Source organism: Rana temporaria, chromosome 1 (genome assembly GCF_905171775.1).
Source record: "Rana temporaria chromosome 1, aRanTem1.1, whole genome shotgun sequence".
NCBI lineage: Eukaryota > Metazoa > Chordata > Amphibia > Anura > Ranidae > Rana > Rana temporaria.
The window spans coordinates 482,831,724-482,851,435 of record NC_053489.1 but is presented as its reverse complement, the minus strand read 5'-3'; the positions used below and the strand labels follow the sequence as shown (position 1 = coordinate 482,851,435).

General features: G+C 44.4%; 1 protein-coding gene across 1 annotated transcript in view; it reads right to left on the bottom strand.

Annotated features, from left to right (window-relative positions):
* UBE2D3 (ubiquitin conjugating enzyme E2 D3) overlaps nt 1-19,312 on the bottom strand; it is a 61,737-nt gene extending 42,425 nt beyond the window's left edge. Inside the window, exon 1 of the mRNA XM_040329892.1 lies at nt 18,934-19,312. Coding sequence (XP_040185826.1) covers nt 18,934-18,957 — 24 coding nt within the window. The 5' untranslated portion in view covers nt 18,958-19,312. The remainder of the gene's footprint in view (nt 1-18,933) is intronic.
* Nucleotides 19,313-19,712: the final 400 nt, after the last annotated feature.

Below are 19,712 nucleotides of genomic sequence, written 5' to 3'. Positions count from 1 at the left end.
AGCTGCATCTTCTTCCGTCGCTTCCGGGTATGGGTCTTCGGGAATGGGCGTTCCTTCTTGATTGACAGGCTTCCGACGGTCGCATCCATCGCGTCACTCGTAGCCGAAAGAAGCCGAACGTCGGTGCGGCTCTATACTGCGCCTGCGCACCGACGTTCGGCTTTTTTCGGAAAATCGTGACGCGATGGATGCGACCGTCGGAAGCCTCTCAATCAAGAAGGAACGCCCATTCCCGCAGCCCATACCCGGAAGCGACGGAGAGGATGCATCTCGTAAACGGGTAAGTACTGTACATATTTTAAAACAAATAGCCGATTCCCCTAGAGAAAACGAGCAGGAATCTAAGGGGAAAAAGTGCCCTCTAAGGGTGAACCCCCGCTTTAAGCATATAAGCTCCGTTTTGTGTTGAAAATAACTGAACTCAAACTCCAGTTGCCTCCTTCTCACCATCACACACCATGGCGTCGGCCTACCTTCTGGATCGGCTGCCATCTTGCTCCACCCAGGGGCAGCCTAGGTGAGCTCCCCTGCCTTCTCCGACTGCGTTGTGCACTTTAAGTTGATTTTATATATTTTAAAATATAAAAAAAGTGTAGGGCCTCATTCACACTACGGGCCAGTCTGTCATGGACCTGAACGGCCGCTCCATGCATTCCTATGGAGCGTCGGATGTCAGCGGAGACATGTACGCTGACATTCGATCCGCTGTAAACAGACGTATGGGGGCCACGTCCCCATCCGTCCATGCGGATCGGGTAAGATCTGATAAACGGACATGCTGTCCGTTTTCATCAGATCGCTCCATAGGACACAGCGGTGCCCGGCAAGCCCCTCCCCGCTCAGTGAGCAGAGAGAAGCTTGTCATCCGTCGGCTCAGCGGAGATCTGCGGACTGATCTCCCGCTGAGCCGACGGAGTCCGCCAAGTGTGAATGAGGCCTTAAAAGACAAAACTTGTGTTTGTTTTGTTTTTTGCTGATCCGATGAACGATCCGAACAGTGAGTTTTTTGATCCGTTGCACCCCTAGTTATCTGTCCCAAAGTGGCTCCTCCTCTGGCCTGCTGTTGACTCACCAACAGTCCCAGTCACTTTAGTTTAATAGGATGGCTGGTCAGGCAGCAGTGGCACAAGGTGAGGGACGCGGAGGCAGCAGGTGAGTGGACGCCCGATAACAGGAGCTACCATGGATCTGAAACGACAGGTGCTCTTTAAATCAAAAGGACTCATTCTTGGCTGGTAGTTATAAATTAAAGGTTTCCCATTTAGATTAAAACAGCGATATCGGAAACCATTCATACAGTTTGTAGTGTACATAGATTTGCAATACAATGTGATAAAGAAATATTCGTGCCCTTTGTTTTATCTCATGGTTACTGTGAAATTTTGTGAATGCAGTGCATGTTATCTCAGCTTGCAGAGCTTAGATTCATTGAACGAGTTTGCCAAAAAAAAAATACTGATGCAGAATACACAGCCTCATGCTACATAATCAAGCTTCATTTCATGCCGAAATAAATTAAATTAATTTATCTTAAATAGGATTTTTTATTTTTTTTATCCGCCCTGCTCATGAAGCGGTGAGAACTGAGCAATAAGTCTTTGATCGCCAAGTTCTCAGTGTTAAAGCAGACGGGGGGGGGGGGGGGGACCAATACTGTACACACCTAGGCAAGTACGATATATATATATATATATATATATATATATATATATATATATATATATATATAATCTATATATATATATATATACACACACACACACATATACACATATACAGGGAGTGCAGAATTATTAGGCAAATTAGTATTTTGACCACATCATCCTCTTTATGCATGTTGTCTTACTCCAAGCTGTATAGGCTCGAAAGCCTACTACCAATTAAGCATATTAGGTGATGTGCATCTCTGTAATTAAAAGGGGTGTGGTCTAATGACATCAACACCCTATATCAGGTGTGCATTATTATTAGGCAACTTCCTTTCCTTTGGCAAAATGGGTCAAAAGAAGGACTTGACAGGCTCAGAAAAGTCAAAAATAGTGAGATATCTTGCAAAGGGATGCAGCACTCTTAAAATTGCAATCAAGCGTTTCATTCAAAATAGTCAACAGGGTCGCAAGAAGTGTGTGGAAAAACCAAGGCGCAAAATAACTGCCCATGAACTGAGAAAAGTCAAGCGTGCAGCTGCCAAGATGCCACTTGCCACCAGTTTGGCCATATTTCAGAGCTGCAACATCACTGGAGTGCCCAAAAGCACAAGGTGTGCAATACTCAGAGACATGGCCAAGGTAAGAAAGGCTGAAAGACGACGACCACTGAACAAGACACACAAGCTGAAACATCAAGACTGGGCCAAGAAATATCTCAAGACTGATTTTTCTAAGGTTTTATGGACTGATGAAATGAGAGTGAGTCTTGATGGGCCAGATGGATGGGCCCGTGGCTGAATTGGTAAAGGGCAGAGAGCTCCAGTCCGACTCAGACGCCAGCAAGGTGGAGGTGGAGTACTGGTTTGGGCTGATATCAAAGATGAGCTTGTGGGGCCTTTTCGGGTTGAGGATGGAGTCAAGCTCAACTCCCAGTCCTACTGCCAGTTTCTGGAAGACACCTTCTTCAAGCAGTGGTACAGGAAGAAGTCTGCATCCTTCAAGAAAAACATGATTTTCATGCAGGACAATGCTCCATCACACGCGTCCAAGTACTCCACAGCGTGGCTGGCAAGAAAGGGTATAAAAGAAGAAAAACTAATGACATGGCCTCCTTGTTCACCTGATCTGAACCCCATTGAGAACCTGTGGTCCATCATCAAATGTGAGATTTACAAGGAGGGAAAACAGTACACCTCTCTGAACAGTGTCTGGGAGGCTGCGGTTGCTGCTGCACGCAATGTTGATGGTGAACAGATCAAAACACTGACAGAATCCATGGATGGCAGGCTTTTGAGTGTCCTTGCAAAGAAAGGTGGCTATATTGGTCACTGATTTGTTTTTGTTTTGTTTTTGAATGTCAGAAATGTATATTTGTGAATGTTGAGATGTTATATTGGTTTCACTGGTAAAAATAAATAATTTAAATGGGTATATATTTTTTTTTTGTTAAGTTGCCTAATAATTATGCACAGTAATAGTCACCTGCACACACAGATATCCCCCTAAAATAGCTAAAACTAAAAACAAACTAAAAACTACTTCCAAAAATATTCAGCTTTGATATTAATGAGTTTTTTGGGTTCATTGAGAACATGGTTGTTGTTCAATAATAAAATTAATCCTCAAAAATACAACTTGCCTAATAATTCTGCACTCCCTGTATATATATATATCCCATACAGCGCTTAATGTATGGGGGAGCCCAAGTTCCCTGGAACCCCCCGCCCAGGAATACAGCCCCAGTATAAGAGGGTCTAAGGCAGTGGTTCTCAACCTGGGGGTCAAATGATGATTTTCCAGGGGTCACCAAATCCTGTCTGTTCTTGAAACCCGCACCTCTCTCCAAGCCTTTTTGCGGTCTCAAAGCAGGGCTGTCCCTGGAGCCCATGGCCACCCACTAAGTATCTTTGCAGCCGCCCATTCAGTTCACAGCATGGCTGGGGGGCAGAGACTAGAGGTCAGCTGACTGGTGAGGAATGTGGGAGGGGCTGGAGGAGAACCCATCTCCAGATTTCTGTAGAGGTGTCACTGCTACGAGACACCACAAAGTCAGAGACACAGTGAAGCCAGAGACACAACAGTGAGTAACACTACCTGTGATTATAGTTTCCATTAAAAGTCCCCTCTACAGTTCTCAGATCAGCAGATGACCTTGATCAAGAGCACCTATGTTGGCTGATCAGAACTCCCCCCCCCCCCCCCCCCCCAACATTGTCACTCATCCCAACTCCCCACCAGCACTGCCACTGATCCCAACCCCACCCAAGGAGTAAGGAAAGGAATACAAATAGAGAATACATGGAAGAGTGAAGAAAAGGAGGTGGAGGAACAAAGAAAAAGGAAGAGAAAGAAAGAAATATGGCTAGTGAGAGGGATGGGGGGGGGGGGGGAAAAGAAATTAGGATAGAGAGAGAGATAAAAGGGAAAGAAAGTAGAACAAAGAGAAAGTGGTAAATCCTAAAATGTACCATATGAGGTTTTAATATGGTACAAGTGGAAGGGACTCAGGGAGCGCTAAATGGCCATGGGTTAGGGGCGCATTTTACTGTTGGGGGTCCCCACAACTTGGGAAATTTTATCAAGAGGTCACGGCACTTGAAAGGTTGAGAACCACTGGTCTAAGGGGTCAGGAGGCCCCACGCCACTTGGCATAAAGGTCCGACAAAAAAAAAAAAAGTTTTAGTGATCCTGTCTGGCAGAAGGAAACAAATATTGATGCACCCTAGGCTTATGCTTTTTAATGCCAATGTAGATTTGTTTCATGTGCTAGGTGGGAGGAGCCTCATTAAGCCATCTTGGAAGAGGACTAGGTAAAACAAAACCCAAACACCACATTTAAACCAAAATTAAGCCTGTCAATTTAAGAATTTACCAAAATTTTAAGGCATACCATGCATAATTACTACTTGTGCTCTCAACCTAACTGTCGAGTCACGAAATGGCCGTTATAACTGATCATGTGCAGCACCATCGCAACTGTAGACCAAAGAGGCTGAGATGGCAGCTTCTAGGCAGTAAAGAATAGGCGTAGTGACTTTGAGGCGTTTAGATGCACCTAAAGCTCCAGATTTAAATATATTTAATATTACTGCATCATACTGCTAAACAAAACTGATTAAAATTTACTTTCATATAAACTAGATAGAGACGATTGGCTAAAAAAAAAAAAAAAAAAAAAACCACGAAGAGGAATGCAAAGTAAATACCCACGAAAATGACAAAAACCTGTCTGTGAAAGTTTCATATGCTGCTACTAGCCACTCAGCCAATCACCCAACCCCCCACCCCCTTGAGTCAAAAGTCCCAATGCAAGTCTGTGTACACAAGAACAGCTCTATGCGACCATGAAAACATTTCTGACATGCAATGCATTTAGTGCAGGCTAACATACCTTTATGAAACTGCTGAATGTGTTTAAATTAAACCTATGTGAAGCTTGCCCACTGTACATATGATGATTCCTAAACACAGCTTAACCACTTAAGACCCGGACCAAAATGCAGGTAAAGGACCTTGCCCCTTTTTGCGATTCAGCACGGCGTCGCTTTAACTGACAATTGCACGGTCATGCGACGTGTCTCCCAAACAAAATTGGCGTTCTTTTTTTGGTGGTATTTGATCACCTCAGCGACTTTTTATTTTTTGCGCTATAAACAAAAATAGAGGGACCATTTTGAAAAAAAAAAAAAAAAAAAAAAAAAAAAATCAATATTTTTTACTTTTTGCTATAATAAATATCCAACCCCCCCCCCCCCCCAAAAAAAAAAATTTCCCTCAGTTTAGGCCGATACGTATTCTACCTATTTTTGATTAACAAAAAAAACGCAATAAGCGCTTCTCGATTGATTTGCGCCAAATTTATAGCGCTTACAAAAATAGGGGATAGTTTTATTGCATTTTTATAATTTTTTTTTTTTTACTACTAATGGCGGCGATCAGTGATTTTTTCTGTGACTGCGACATTATGGCGGACACATCGGACAATGTTGACACATTTTTGGGACCATTGTCATTTTCACAGCAAAAAAAAAATGCTATAAAAATGCATTGTTTACTGTGAAAACAACAATTGCAGTTTGGGAGTTAACCCACTAGGGGGCGCTGAAGGGGTTAAGCGTGACCTCATGTGTTTTTAACTGTAGGGGGCGGGGCTGGACATGTGACGTCATTGATCGCCTTTCCCTATATCAGGGAACAGGACGATCAATAACAGCGCCACAACGAAGAACAGGGAAAGTGTGCACACACACACACACGTTGTTCAGCTCCGGGGACCAATCGCGGGACTCCGGCGGCGATCGGGTCCACGGTCAGTGAGCTTCGGACCGGCACCCGCGACCCACGGCTGGGCATTTCATAATCACGTACAGGTACGTGATTGTGCCCAGCCGTGCCATTCTGCCGACGTATATCGGCGTAAGGCAGTCCTTAAGTGGTTAATGCAAGTCATGAGGACAAGGTGCTATTCACTTGCATTGAGCAGCATTTGGAAACCACCAAGTACACAGTCAATAGAAACACATTCTGCATACTTCAGAATGCTTTGAATAGGAAGAGACAAGTGCCATAAAGAAAGGCTACTGTACACCAATTCCCAATAATGGCAAAGAAAACAAAATAAGTGGGCTTAACACCTGGCTAGAGATACATGATCCTCTGGCTACTGTCTTGTTCCACAAGCTGAAGTTATTTTACAGCAGTCCATTGGTACACTGGTGGCGCACATACACACCACACAAACTAAATATACCAAATCTATAAATCAGATACCAAATGCTACTGACAGGAAAACTCATAATTGAGGGAAAGGGGTTGCAGCAGAAATCTGTTTCAAACCAGATTGAAAACACCCACGGGATAAATTCAGCGTGGGATGTCGTCCCAAGGGAGGGGGCGAGCACGCTGACTAACCCCCAGCCAGAACGGCTCAGATGATGGGGCAGGGTTACTGAGGAGAAACAGGAAGTGAGAAATTCAGACAAAGAAAAAAAAAAAAAAACATTTAGAAGGGCAATCGAAGGAAAAGGTAAGTGAACCAACAATGCACTAGCTTAAAGGAACCTATTTAGAAAATAAATAAAAAAACCTTTACAACCCCTTTAACTAAAAAAGTGACATAAATAGTGCCATTCGAGGGCAAACAGCAATGTCCAAATTAATCTGAGCAAGAGTAGGCTTGGTTTTGCAATTGACCATTTAAAAAATAAAATAAAAAAAAAGCAAATGGTAAAATGCACCATGTCCAATTCATCCCAATGGCCTTGTGCTTCACTCTGAGGCCGCGTACACACGGTCGGTCCAAACCGATGAGAATGGACCAAAGTTCAGTTTCATCGGCCCAAACCGACCGTGTGTACGGCCCATCGGACCAAAATTTGAAAACTTGCTTTAAAATCGAACCGATGGACCGCTGACCGATCGGTCCAAACCGATGGTTAGTACACAAAAGCATCGGTTGTAAACCCGCGCATGCTCAGAATCGAGTCGACGCATGCTTGGAAGCATTGAACTTAGTTTTTTTTTCAGCACGTTGTTGTGTTTTACGTCACCGCGTTCTGACCCGATCGAATTTTGAACTGATGGTGTGTACACACATCAGACCACTTCAGCGGTAGACCGATGAAAACGGTCCGTCGGACCATTCTCATCGGTTTGGACCGACCGTGTGTACGCGGCCTAAGTAGTACAAACAGCAAGCTAACAAGGCATGATTCGAATAGCATTCCCGATGTCCTTGAAGTGCCAGTTTGGGGATGCCAATCACGGTAGGTGTGCCATCTCACTACGGCAGAATCAATTAGCAGGTTTTAGCTTCAGTGCTACTTTAACTTTGCAAAAGACTGCAGAAGCCTGCTAGCAACCAGAGACAACCAGCCCTCCTGTCATGTGCATCACCAACTAAAGCTCACCTGAATGTTTTTCAAGTATCTTGCAAGTCTGCTGCTCTTATACAACCTAAGGGCCCATGACAGTTCGCTTTGAGTCTTTTCTGCAGTGTTTCTATACAGGAGTTTGAGCGTTTCGCTTTTTTTTTGCCAGAAAACTCCTCTAAAAAAAAAAATAAAAAATAAAAATAAAGAGTTTTTTCTACCTCTAAACACTGAGCTGTATATATTGGACGGCACCAGCTGGTTCAATAGAAACCAGCAGACATTCGACCCGTGTGTACTGGAGTCAGTCCGACAGAAGAGGCAGGACGATGTGCCCCTGTTAAAACATAATAGAACAGCAGTGGAGATTGCAGTACCAACATCAGATAGTTAGTACATTTGTCAGTTTTCCCCCCCCCCCCCCATTCAGCCCACTGGGTTGAATATAGGGAACTTTAAACCAGGCCTTTTCTGACACCGTCAAGAAAAAAGAAAAATAAGACCACCACCACAGTATGTTTGGTTAAAAAATTACTTAGAACCCCCAAAACATTTTTATCAGAGAGCCTAGAGAATATAACGGTGGCTGGTGCAATGCCCCCCCCCCCCCATTTCACATGGAAGTTAGAAAAAAATACAATTTAATGAATTTTAATGCCAAACACACAACACCCAAATGTTTGGTAAAATATAAAAGGATAAATTTACGCCAAGTAGATGGATAACATGTCATGCTTTAACCACTTGTCGGCTGCCTAACTGTAAATGCACGTTATTACTTTGATGTTATTACCTTGATGTTAAGAGTGTTACTAATCCTAAACTTTTTTTTACCTTAATGCATTGTTTAGAAAGAAGGAAAAAAAATAAAAAATAAATTGTGCCGCCCCCAAAATGGGGACTAGAGGGGAGAAGAGATCAGCTGCATCCATTCTCCCCTTCCTCCTTACACAGCATCAGAGAAGCAGCAGGGGCCATTGGCTCTTGCTGTCAATAAAATGCAGTGAAACGGAAGTGGCAGGGATGGTCCAAGTGCTGCTGTGCAAGTCTATGGAGTGCAGCTCCAGACACAGGTCACGCTTCTCCCCATAGCGAGCCGACTATGGTAGTCCCAAAAAAATAAATAAAAGAGCTGCCAAGACCACAGCTGGGATAAGGATTAGGGCCACCTGAGGCAATATTACTGAACAGAGCAGGAAAGCATAAAAATTTTTTTTTTCTTTTTTTATTAATATATATATATATATATATATATATATATATATATATATATATATATATATATATATATATATATATATATATATATATATATATATAAATAAATAAATATATATATATATATATATAAATATATATATATAAATATATATATATATATAAATATATATATAAATAAATATATATATATATATAAATATGTATATAAATAAATATATATATATATATATATATATATATATATATATATATATATATATATATATATATATATATATATATATATATATATATATATATATATATACACACACTTTATATAATACCCAGGTGCTGCCACAACCCCGGTATATTTTTATACAGTAGGCGATTCAGCAGATAAAAGTGGTCCCAGCGGTGGATTCCCCACAGCAGGGTTCTACAAAATCTGGGCACCATATACCCCATCCTATGTCTCCGTGCAGCTCCCCCGCTGCGCGATCATGGCGGGCTGGCCACTAATTGATGCCGCGGCCTTAGCTCCCTTCTGTGATCTGGTGTCATCTTGTGGTGGCCGTTGGCATGACAAGTAAACCAGCAATTCTAATGGAGCTTTTCACTGCCATCTCCTTCCCTCCAATTAGAACCCCCAAACATAGAAAAATATAACACCCTAGAGAATAAAATGGCGGTCATTGCAATACTTTGTCACATCGTATTTGCGCAGCAGTCTTACAAGCGCACTTTTTTTTGGGGGAAAATACACTTTTTAAAATAAAAAAATAAGACATTAAAGTTACCAATTTTTTTTTTTTATATTGTGAAAGATAATGCGACGCCGAGTAAATTGATACCCAACATGTCACGCTTCAAAATTGTGTCCGCTTGTGGAATGGAGACAAGCTTTTACCCTTTAAAATCTCCATAGGCGGCGCTTAAAAAAATTCTACAGGTTGCATGTTTTGAGTTACAGAGGAGATCTAGAATTATTGCTCTCGCTCTACCAATCGCAGCGATACCTCAGGTGTGGTTTGAATACCGTTTACATACCGTTTACATATGCGGGCACTACTCACGTATGCATTCGCTTCTGCGCTCAAGCTCGGCGGGACAGGGCGCATTTTCTGGCTCCTAACTTTTTTAGCAGGCTCAGATCCCAAGCAAATTTGTCAAACCCTGCCCCACAGGGTCACTTTTTGGGGGACAGGAGAGTCGCTTCCCACTCCTATGTTTACATCCCTAATAAAAGTGATCAAATAATACAATTGCACCACCCACCATTAGATTCTCTGCTAAAAATGTTTTTGGGTTCCAAGTAACTTTATAACCAAAACACTTTTTTTTAAAAAAGGGACAGTTTAGAGAAAAAAAAAAAAAAAAAAAGGAAAAGTAAAGCGCCATGTCCCTCCAAGCTAGCGCACAGAAGCGAACGCATACACAGGTCGCGCCCACATACATTAACGGTGTTCAAACCACGTGAGAGATTGTCGTAATAGAGTGAGAAATAATTTAAGCACAAGACCGTCTCTAATTCTAAACTGGTAACCTGTCGAATTTTTTAAATCGTCGCCTATGGAGATTTTTACATACCGTAGTTTGTCGCCATTCCACGAGCTTACCCAATTTTAAAAGCATGACACGTTGGGTATCAATTTACTCTGCGTAAATTTATCTTTCACATTATGAAAATTGGGCTAACTTTTTTTATTGAAGTGTATAAAAAAAAAAGTGACAAAGTACTGCAAAGTTTGCCATTTTATTCTCTAGGGCAGGGATCCTCAAACTACGGCCCTCCAGCAGTTGTAGAACTACACATCCCATGAGGCATTGTAACACACTGACATTCATAGACATGACTAGGCATGATGAGAATTGTAGTTCCTGAACTGGAGGGCCGCCAGTTTGACACCCCTGCTCTAGGGTCTCTGCTGATTTTAACTTGTAAACAAATGTCAGAAATAGGCTTGGTCCTCAGGTGGTTAACCACTTAAGGACCCCTTCACGCCGATATACGTCAGCAGAATGGCACATCCAAGTACATCTACGTGGCCCTTTAAGCCCAGGAAGCGGTAGAGGTGCCCACCCTACCGCCGCTTCCCAGTCAATTCCAAACTTTTACTTTTAAAAAAAGGTAAAACGAAAGATACAAGGCTTTTTGACCCCAGATCTCTCAAAGAGGACCTGTTGTGCTCATTTCTATCCTTGTGATATAAATAAAAATAAAAGGGACAGTGTAAATAAAATTAGAAAATGTAAAGCACCGTATCCCTTCCAAGCAGAAGCGAACACATACGCAAGTCATGCCCGCATAAAGTGTTCTAACCACTTGTGAGATATTGCCAGGATCGTTCGAGCAAGAGTAATAATTCTAGCGCAAGACCTCCAACTCTAAACAGGCAACTGATATTTGTGTTTTTGTTTTTCGCCATTCCACGAGCGTGCGCAATTTTAAAGCATGACGTTGGGTATCCATTTCCTTGGTATAAAATCATCTTTTTACATTAAACAAAAATTGGGCCAAGTTCTAACTGTACTTTATTTTTAAATTCATTAACCGCTTAATCCCCAGACCATTTGGCTGTGTAAAGACCGGCCACTTGTTAGCAATTCGTCACTGTGTCGCTTTGACAATTGCGCGGTCGTGCAACATGGCTCCAAACAAAAGTGATGTTTTTTTTCTCCCACAAATAGCTTTCTTTTGGTGGTATTTGATCACCTCTGCGGTTTTAATTTTTTTAAGTGTGCCCTAGGGAGCGATTCTAAGGCCGCGTACACACGATCGGTCCAAACCGATGAAAACGGACTGAAGTTCAGTTTCATTGGTCCAAACCGCCCGTGTGTATGGCCCATCGGTCTGCTGTCCTTTGGTCCAAAAAAATTGAACTTGCTTTAAAAATCGAACCGATGGACGGCTGACCGATAGGTCAAAACCGATTGTTAGTACACAAAAGCATCGGTTCAAAACCAGCGCATGCTCAGAATCAAGTCAACGCATGCTTGGAAGCATTGAACTTCGTTTTTTTTTCTGCACGTCGTGTGTTTTACGTCACCGCGTTCTAACACGATCGGTTTTGAAAACAATGGTGTGTACGCACATCAGACCATCAGTCGGCTTCAGCGGTGAATCGATAAAAATGGTCCGTCGGACCATTCTCATCGGATGGACTGATCGTGTGTACGCAGCCTGTTAGGTGGAGGAGCTACCAGTGACACGTCACTGATCACTGGAAACAGTATATCAGTGACATGTCACTAGGCAGAACAGGGGAATGTCTTGTTTACAAGGTATCCCCCTGTTCTGCCTTTGCCGACCGTAGTCGCGGGCCGCCCAGGAACATAGAGTTCCTGGGACCCGTGAACACTCACGAGGCATGCCGCGGGCAAATTTAAAGGGACGTACGGGTACGCCTATTTGCCTGTTCGTGCCATGTTGTCGACGTATACGCGTGTGCAGCGGTCAGCAAGTGGTTAAAGTGCATCTCCTCCCCCAAAAAATTGCATTTGAAAGACCACTGCGCAAATACAGTGACAAAATATTGCAAGGTCTCTGCTAAAAATGTTTTTTATACAGATACATTTTTACTTGTAAACAAATGTCAGAAAAAGGCCTGGTCTCAAAGTGGTTAAAATTACACACACTCATAGAATGGCAACAAGCTACAAAAATCTCCACAGGTGGCGCTTTAAGGCCTCATGTACACTGGATGTTTTTACAGCTGCCGTTTTTAGCTTCAGGTGTTTCTTTCTACAGTCAAACTCCAGCATCTTATACTATGTGTCCATGCACACATTAGCTGGTATCAACTATTTTTGGCTGGGGTGGTTTTTTTTCTGCAAAAAACACTAGTGGGTTCTAAGGAGTTTTTCAGCTGTAAAAAATAATTAAAAAAAAAATATATGCAGAAAAACGCTGATAAATGCTCAAAAACACAGCTCACCAGCATTTAACCACTTAAGACCCGGACCAAAATGCAGCTTAAAGCGGGGGTTCACCCGTACATAACACTTTTTACCCTTAGATGAATGCTCGTTTTGTCTAGGGGAATCGGCTAGTTGTTTTAAAATATGAGCTGTACTTACCGTTTACGAGATGCATCTTCTTCCGTCGCTTCCGGGTATGGGCTGCGGGACTGGGTGTTCCTATTTTGATTGACAGTCTTCCGAGAGGCTTCCGACGGTCGCATCCATCGCGTCAGGAGTAGCCGAACGTCGGTGTGCAGGCGCAGTATAGAGCCGCACCGACTTTCGGCTACTAGTGACGCGATGGATGCGACCATCGGAAGACTGTCAATCAAGAAGGAACGCCCAGTCCCGCAGCCCATACCCGGAAGCGGCGGAGAAGATGCATCTCGAAAACGGTAAGTACAGCTCATATTTTAAAACAACTAGCCGATTACCCTAGACAAAACGAGCATCCATCTAAGGGTAAAAAGTGTTTTATGGGTGAACTCCCGCTTTAAAGGATCCGGACAGTTTTTGCGATTCGGCACTGCGTCACTTTAACTGACAATTGTGCGGTCGTGCGACGTGGCTCCCAAACAAAATTGGTGTCCTTTTTTTCCCACAAATAGAGCTTTCTTTTGGTGGTATTTGATCACCTCTGCGGTTTTTAATTTTATGCGCTATAAACAAAAATAGAGCGACAATTTTGAAAAAGATGCTATATTTTTTACTTTTTTCTATAATAAATATCCCCCAAAAAACCATAAAACATCATTTTGTTTTCTCAGTTTAGGCCGATACGTATTCTACCTATTTTTGGTTAAAAAAAACGCAATAAGCGTTTATCGGTTCGTGTGTGCAAAATGTATAGCGTATACAAAATAGGGGATAGTTTTATTGCATTTTTATTAATTATTATTTTTACTACCAATGGCGGCGATCAGCGATTTTTTTCGTGACTGCGGCATTATGGTGGACACTTCGGACAATTTTGACACATTCTTTACTGTGAAAATTACAACTGCAGTTTGGGAGTTAACCACAGAGGGCGCTGATGAGGTTATGAGTGACCTCAAGTGTGTTTACAACTGTAGGGGGGTGTGGCTGTAGGTGTGACGTCATCGATTGTGTGTCCCTATATTAGGGAACACACGATCGATGACAGCGCCACAGTGAAGAACGGGGAAGCTGTGTTTACATACAGCTCTCCCCGTTCTTCAGCTCCGGAGACCGATCGCGGGACTCCAGCGGCGATCGGGTCCGCGAGTCCCACGGCTTCGGACCGGGTCGCGGGAGCTTAAAGAGCCATGTACGTGGATGTGCCCAGCCGTGCCATTCTGCCGACGTATATCGGCGTGAAGGGGTCCTTAAGTGGTTGAAGAGGAAGTAAATCCTCTTAAAAATTAATAACCACACGCACACAGGAGAAAGGCATAATGAGCTAGTATGCATAGCATACTAGCTCATTATGTGGCACTTACCTAAAATCGAAGCCCCTGAAGTGCTCCTCGCTCCCCTCCGCAGCGTCCCCTCAGAGATTCTTCCTGTTATCGCCACTCCGGCACTGTGATTGGCCAGAGCTAGGAAATACGGCATTAACCCACAACTGTCCCATCCACAAAAACGACGCGCTCAGACATCGGTGCAAGTTTTTGTGAAAATATCTCCTGACCGTGTAGGCCAAGGAGATATTTCTTGCACCTACAGGCAAGCCTTAATCTGGGCTTACCTGTAGGTGCAAGTTGTGTGGTTTACAACCACTTTAACGTTTTTGATCCTATTGAAAATAAAAAGGTTCACGCCAACACTGAAAAACGCAATTGCAAAAACTTTGAAAAACTCACTGCAAAGCTACTGGCATTTTTATAACGTTATTACAATGTCCAGTGTGCACGATGCCTAAAAATGTAAGGGTTACCAGTTTAGAGTTACAAAAGAGATCTAGAGCTGCAATTATTGCTCTCGCTAGAATGTTTGCGGCAATACCTCACGTGTTTTACACACACTGTTTACATATGCTTGTGAGCACGGGTGCGCTTTAAATAAAATAAAAAAATAAATACACTGTTCCTTTACATTTTTCTTTGATAACTTATTGCGGTCACAAAAATGTAAACATCCCTTGTGATAAAGCATAACAGGTCCTCTGTATGGAGAAATCTGGGGTCTACAAGACCTTTAACCACTACACTAACGGCCGCCGTCAATTGACGGCAGCACGATAGTCCTATTGTTCTGACAGGACGTCATATGACGTCCTTGTCTTTCACAACCGCTAGGGGGCGCACGCACCCGTCGTGTTACTGGGAACACGACGCGCGTGCCCGGCGGCCGCCGGCCACCCGCGATTGCCCAGTAACTGAGCAGGGACGTGGAGCTCTGCGTGTAAACAGAGCTCCACGTCCTGTCAGGGAGAGAGGAGACCGATGCTGTGTCCCTTGTGACACAGATCGGTCACCTCCCCCAGTCAGTCCCCTCCCCCCACAGTAAGAATCACTCCCAGGTTACACATTTAACCCTTTCCTCGCCCCCTAGTGTTAACCCCTTCACTGCCAGTCACATTTATACAGTAATCAGTGCATATTTATAGCACTGTTCGCTGTATAAATGTGAATGGTCCCAAAAATGTGTCAAAAGTGTCCGATGCATCCGCCATAATGTCACAGTCCCAATATAAAAAAAAAAAAAATTCGAACCTGGTGCCGACGAGCGTGCCCGATCACCTCTGGGCACCCGCGATCGCTCGTTAGAGAGCGAGAACCGGGAGCTGTGTGTGTGTAAACACACAGCTCCTGGTCCTGTCAGGGGGAGAAATGACCGTTTGTCTGTTCATACAATGTATGAACTGATGATCTGTCATTTCCCCTAGTCAGTCCCACCCCCCCCCTTCAGTTAGAACACATCTAGGGAACATAATTAACCCCTTCCTCGCCCCCTAGTGTTAACCCCTTCCTGTGGCATTTTTACAGTAATCAATTCATTTGTATAGCACTGATCGCTATAAAAATGCCAATGTCCCAAAAATGTGGGAAAAGTGTCCACCATAAAGTCGCAGTAACCGATAAATATCGCTGATCATCGCCATTACTAGTAAAAAAAAATATAAAAATGCCATAAAACTATGCTCTATTTTGTAGACGATATAATTTTTGCTCAAACCAATCAATAAACGCCTATTGCGATTTTTTTGGCCGAAAAATATGTAGAATACGCATCGGCCTAAATTGAGGAATATATATATATATATATATATATATATATATATATATATATATATATATATATATATATATATATATATATATATATATATAATTTTTTTTTGGGGGGGGGGGGATATATATTATAGCAAAAAGTTAAAAATATTATTTTTTTTCAAAATTGTAGCTCTATTTTCTTTTATAGCACAAAAAATAAAAACCGCAGAGGTGATCAAATACCACCAAAAAAAAAGCTATATTTGTGGGGGAAAAAAAAGAAAAAGGATGCCAATTTTGTTTGGGGGCCACGTCGCATGACCGCGCAATTGTCAGTTAAAGCGACGCAGTGCCAAATCGCAAAAAGTGGCCCGGTCGTTGACCAGCAAAATGGTCCGAGGCTGAAGTGGTTAAAGGGTTTACATCTTTTCTAAACTAAAATATACACCATGACGCCCCTACTGGCCTTCTAGATCATAGAGGTGACCAGAGACGATCTGACCTCTCTTCACTTCTATGGCCAACTGTGCAAACCACGATATCATTTCCCGGGCTCGCCAGTGAGAACTGTACACCCGAAAAACACTGGAGGGGGTGGTTGACCCCTCCTGCTGCTTCTAAAAGTGATCCAGTGGCTCAAGTCGTTTTTAGCAGAAACAAAATCGCCACCTGAAAAAATAAAGTACTGGGGTTATGGTTGACAACTGCAGCCATAGCCTCGGTAAGCCGCTTCAAAACTGCAATGTATATGTTTATTGCAGTCTTGAAGTGGTTAAAATATGCCTCTAAAAATGTCCTAATTTGCATGGAAACAGAACATTAAGCAGTTTCTACAGGTCAAAAAAAAAAAGCCTTCTGTAGAACTAAAGTCCACTTTTAAACTCGTACCTACAGGTAAGCCTATAATAAGGCTTGCCTGTAGGTACAGTGAACATGCACTATTAAGGAGATATGTACATATGCAGCCAGTGACATCCTTGGAGCATGCGATTTGAAGTGATGACATACCAGTACAGTACCTAAAGATCTTTGTGCCAGAGCCCCCCTGCAGGTGTGATGTCATTGTGGCCCTGGAAAACAGGAGGACCGGTAAGACATGCCAGCACTGTGCTGGAGGTCTGTGTCTAGGCAAGTCTGTCATAATGTACTAGTATGTGATGCATACTAGCGCATTATGATATTCTGGTGGTTTGCTACCGCTTTAAAGTGGTATTGAATCCTTTATTTTTTTATGAAAACAAACATGCCTATACTTGCCAGATCTGTGCATTGCTTTTGCACAGAGCAGTCCCTATGCTCTTCTGTGGTCCCCCCGCCAGCGCTCCAGGCCCCTCTTAAGCGAAGAGTCGACTTCCCTGGGGGCACCTGTGTGTGCGTGCGCTCTCGAGACCCGCTGCTGCATCCATCGACAGACAGTGAGACTTGGCCCCACCCCTGTGTCAGCTTTTGACAGGAGCGGCCATCATCAGTCCAATGACGAGGGAGACAGTGGCGGGAGCCGCTGTGATTGTGCATATCGTTGGATCAGGCAAGAAAAAGGAGGGGTGAGCAACTGCAAACACTGTAGCTGCTGACTTATTAGGACACTTACCTGTCCAGGAATCCAGCTGTGTCTTCACCTGAGCCGATCGGCTCTTAGGTGCTGCCGATACCAGCAGTGAAGCTTTACAGCTGGTGCCCTACATGCTCGAAGCGTGCTGCACTTTGTGACTGGCTTAGTGGCAGGGGGAAGGAGGGGGTCCAGACTTCTAGATGATTTGGCCACAGCAAAGTCATCCGGAAAAGGGAACACGTACCTGTCAAAACCAGGTACCGGCTCCTCCCCTTGAAAGGTGCCAAATATGGCAGGAGGGGAGGAGGCAAAGCTTTCCCTTCTGGGTGGAGCTTTGCTTTAAGGCTTTAGAACCACTTAAAGCCCAGTATGCATAGACAAGGCCAAATGAGGAAGTGCTGTCACTTACCTTCCTTAGTGGAACAACCGTGGACCTTTGTTTTGACAGGCTTTGTGGTTGTTCCAATGGCATCAGTTTGGGATGCTAATGAAAAACAGACGCACCTGACCTGCTTCAAGTCAGTTTTGCATTTCCATAAGCTTCTACAGGAGAGGGGGGGGGGGGATCTCCAAACTATGGTTCTCCAGCTGTTTGTGGAACTACACATCCCATGAGGCATTGCAAAACTGTCACAGACATGATGGGAATTGTAGTTTCTGAACAACTAGAGGGCCATAGTTTGTAGACCAATGTTCTATAGGATTGCAAAACCTGCATGACCGGAACAGCCATCAGCCGCCCATTTACATAACCTGAGAAGATGTCAAGTATGTCGCTCTTCACCATCTACCAGGAACTAAGAGGTAAAAAACAAAAGCACAGTGTCCCTGTAGAAGTAGTGGGTTGCTTCAAATAAAGTCGTGGGGACAGAAGCTACAGGTGTAGTAAGGTAGGAGACACTACAAAGCCATAGTAGTAGGAGGAGAGGGCCACCCTAAGAAATACGACGTTTATTAGGAGATGTTTGTGTATGTGGCCAGCCCTGTGTTAGCTCTTTCGTCATTCTGGGGAAAATGAAAGCAGCAGAGTCCAATGTAAAGTGGAACGGCCGCCATAGATTTGGGTGTATATAGAGGAGATGGTGGTGATGACAACCCCTCCCCTCCCCCCTCCTGACGTGTGACCACCCGGCACACATGACACTCAGCTATGGAGAGCCGGGTGAGGCGGATGGATGGCGGCGCGGGAGCAGTGCTGCCCTTCTTCTCAGCGCAGCCGCCATCTTATACTGCAGGATGATGAGCCGAGGAGGGAGGGAGCAGCCTGGCTATGGACGCCGCTGCCTGGGAGGCACACACAGCTCCCGCCTTACTCACACCGACACCATTCTTCTTCTCCTCATACACGGGGGGAGGGGAGACACCTCACAGCACGCCTAGAATGGTTACTATAGGGGGAAGCACACATACTGAGGGAGGGAACGGCGGCCGGCCTGGTGTTGCGCAGAGAGGATATATGCGGTAGAGGCCTGGGCCGGGTGTTAGAGCCCTCCCTCACCCCACACAGCCCCGGCGTCGCTCACCTTGTGAATCCGCTTCAGCGCCATGATGCCTCTCGCTGCTGCCGGTGCCGGGCGGGTTGTTCGGGTGAGCTGGGCGGAGGAGGAGAGAGCCGAGGAAGAGGCGGAGATAGAGGAGGCGGTGGTAATGACACCCCCCACCTCACCTCTCTACAATATCCGGGACACGCTACAAACAGGAGCCGCCCACACACGTCGCGGCGGGAGGTGACTTAAGGCGGGTGTGCTGACCGCAGCTCAGTGACCCGGCCGAGTTTGTCTCGTGTTCACTCGATCGCCCCTCCCCCCAGGTTCCTGGAGACCGCTCGCAGGCTTGGCCTCCGTCACGCGCTGCTTTACGTCACCAACCCCGATAAGCCGCGCCGCGGCTTCTATGGAGTGCGTAGCGCTCGCTCTAAGTTAGCCTCTTCCTTTTCGCGTAAGCCACGCCCATTTGGGGGTCCTCACGTGGTCTGCGGAAACGCAACGGCGTCCGCGAAGCACAGCGAGCGTGCGCGTGACCGCGGGGCTGTTTGGCGGATGACAGCTAACGCTGGTAACAGCGGGAAAGAACAAAACATGGCGATGTGTGGAGGGTGATGTCACCTGGAGGGTGTACGAGCGGAAGCGGCGGTTCCTCACACCATTTTTCCCCTTATTCCCGGTTATGCAATGAGGTGCGGCAGTGCGTCACCTATCCTCATGTGGTGAGGGGATAGTGGCTAATTACATACTCAGAGTGATACAGCAACAACACAAGGCGTCGCCGTATCGTTTATTTCTGACGCTTATGTACTGTTTCG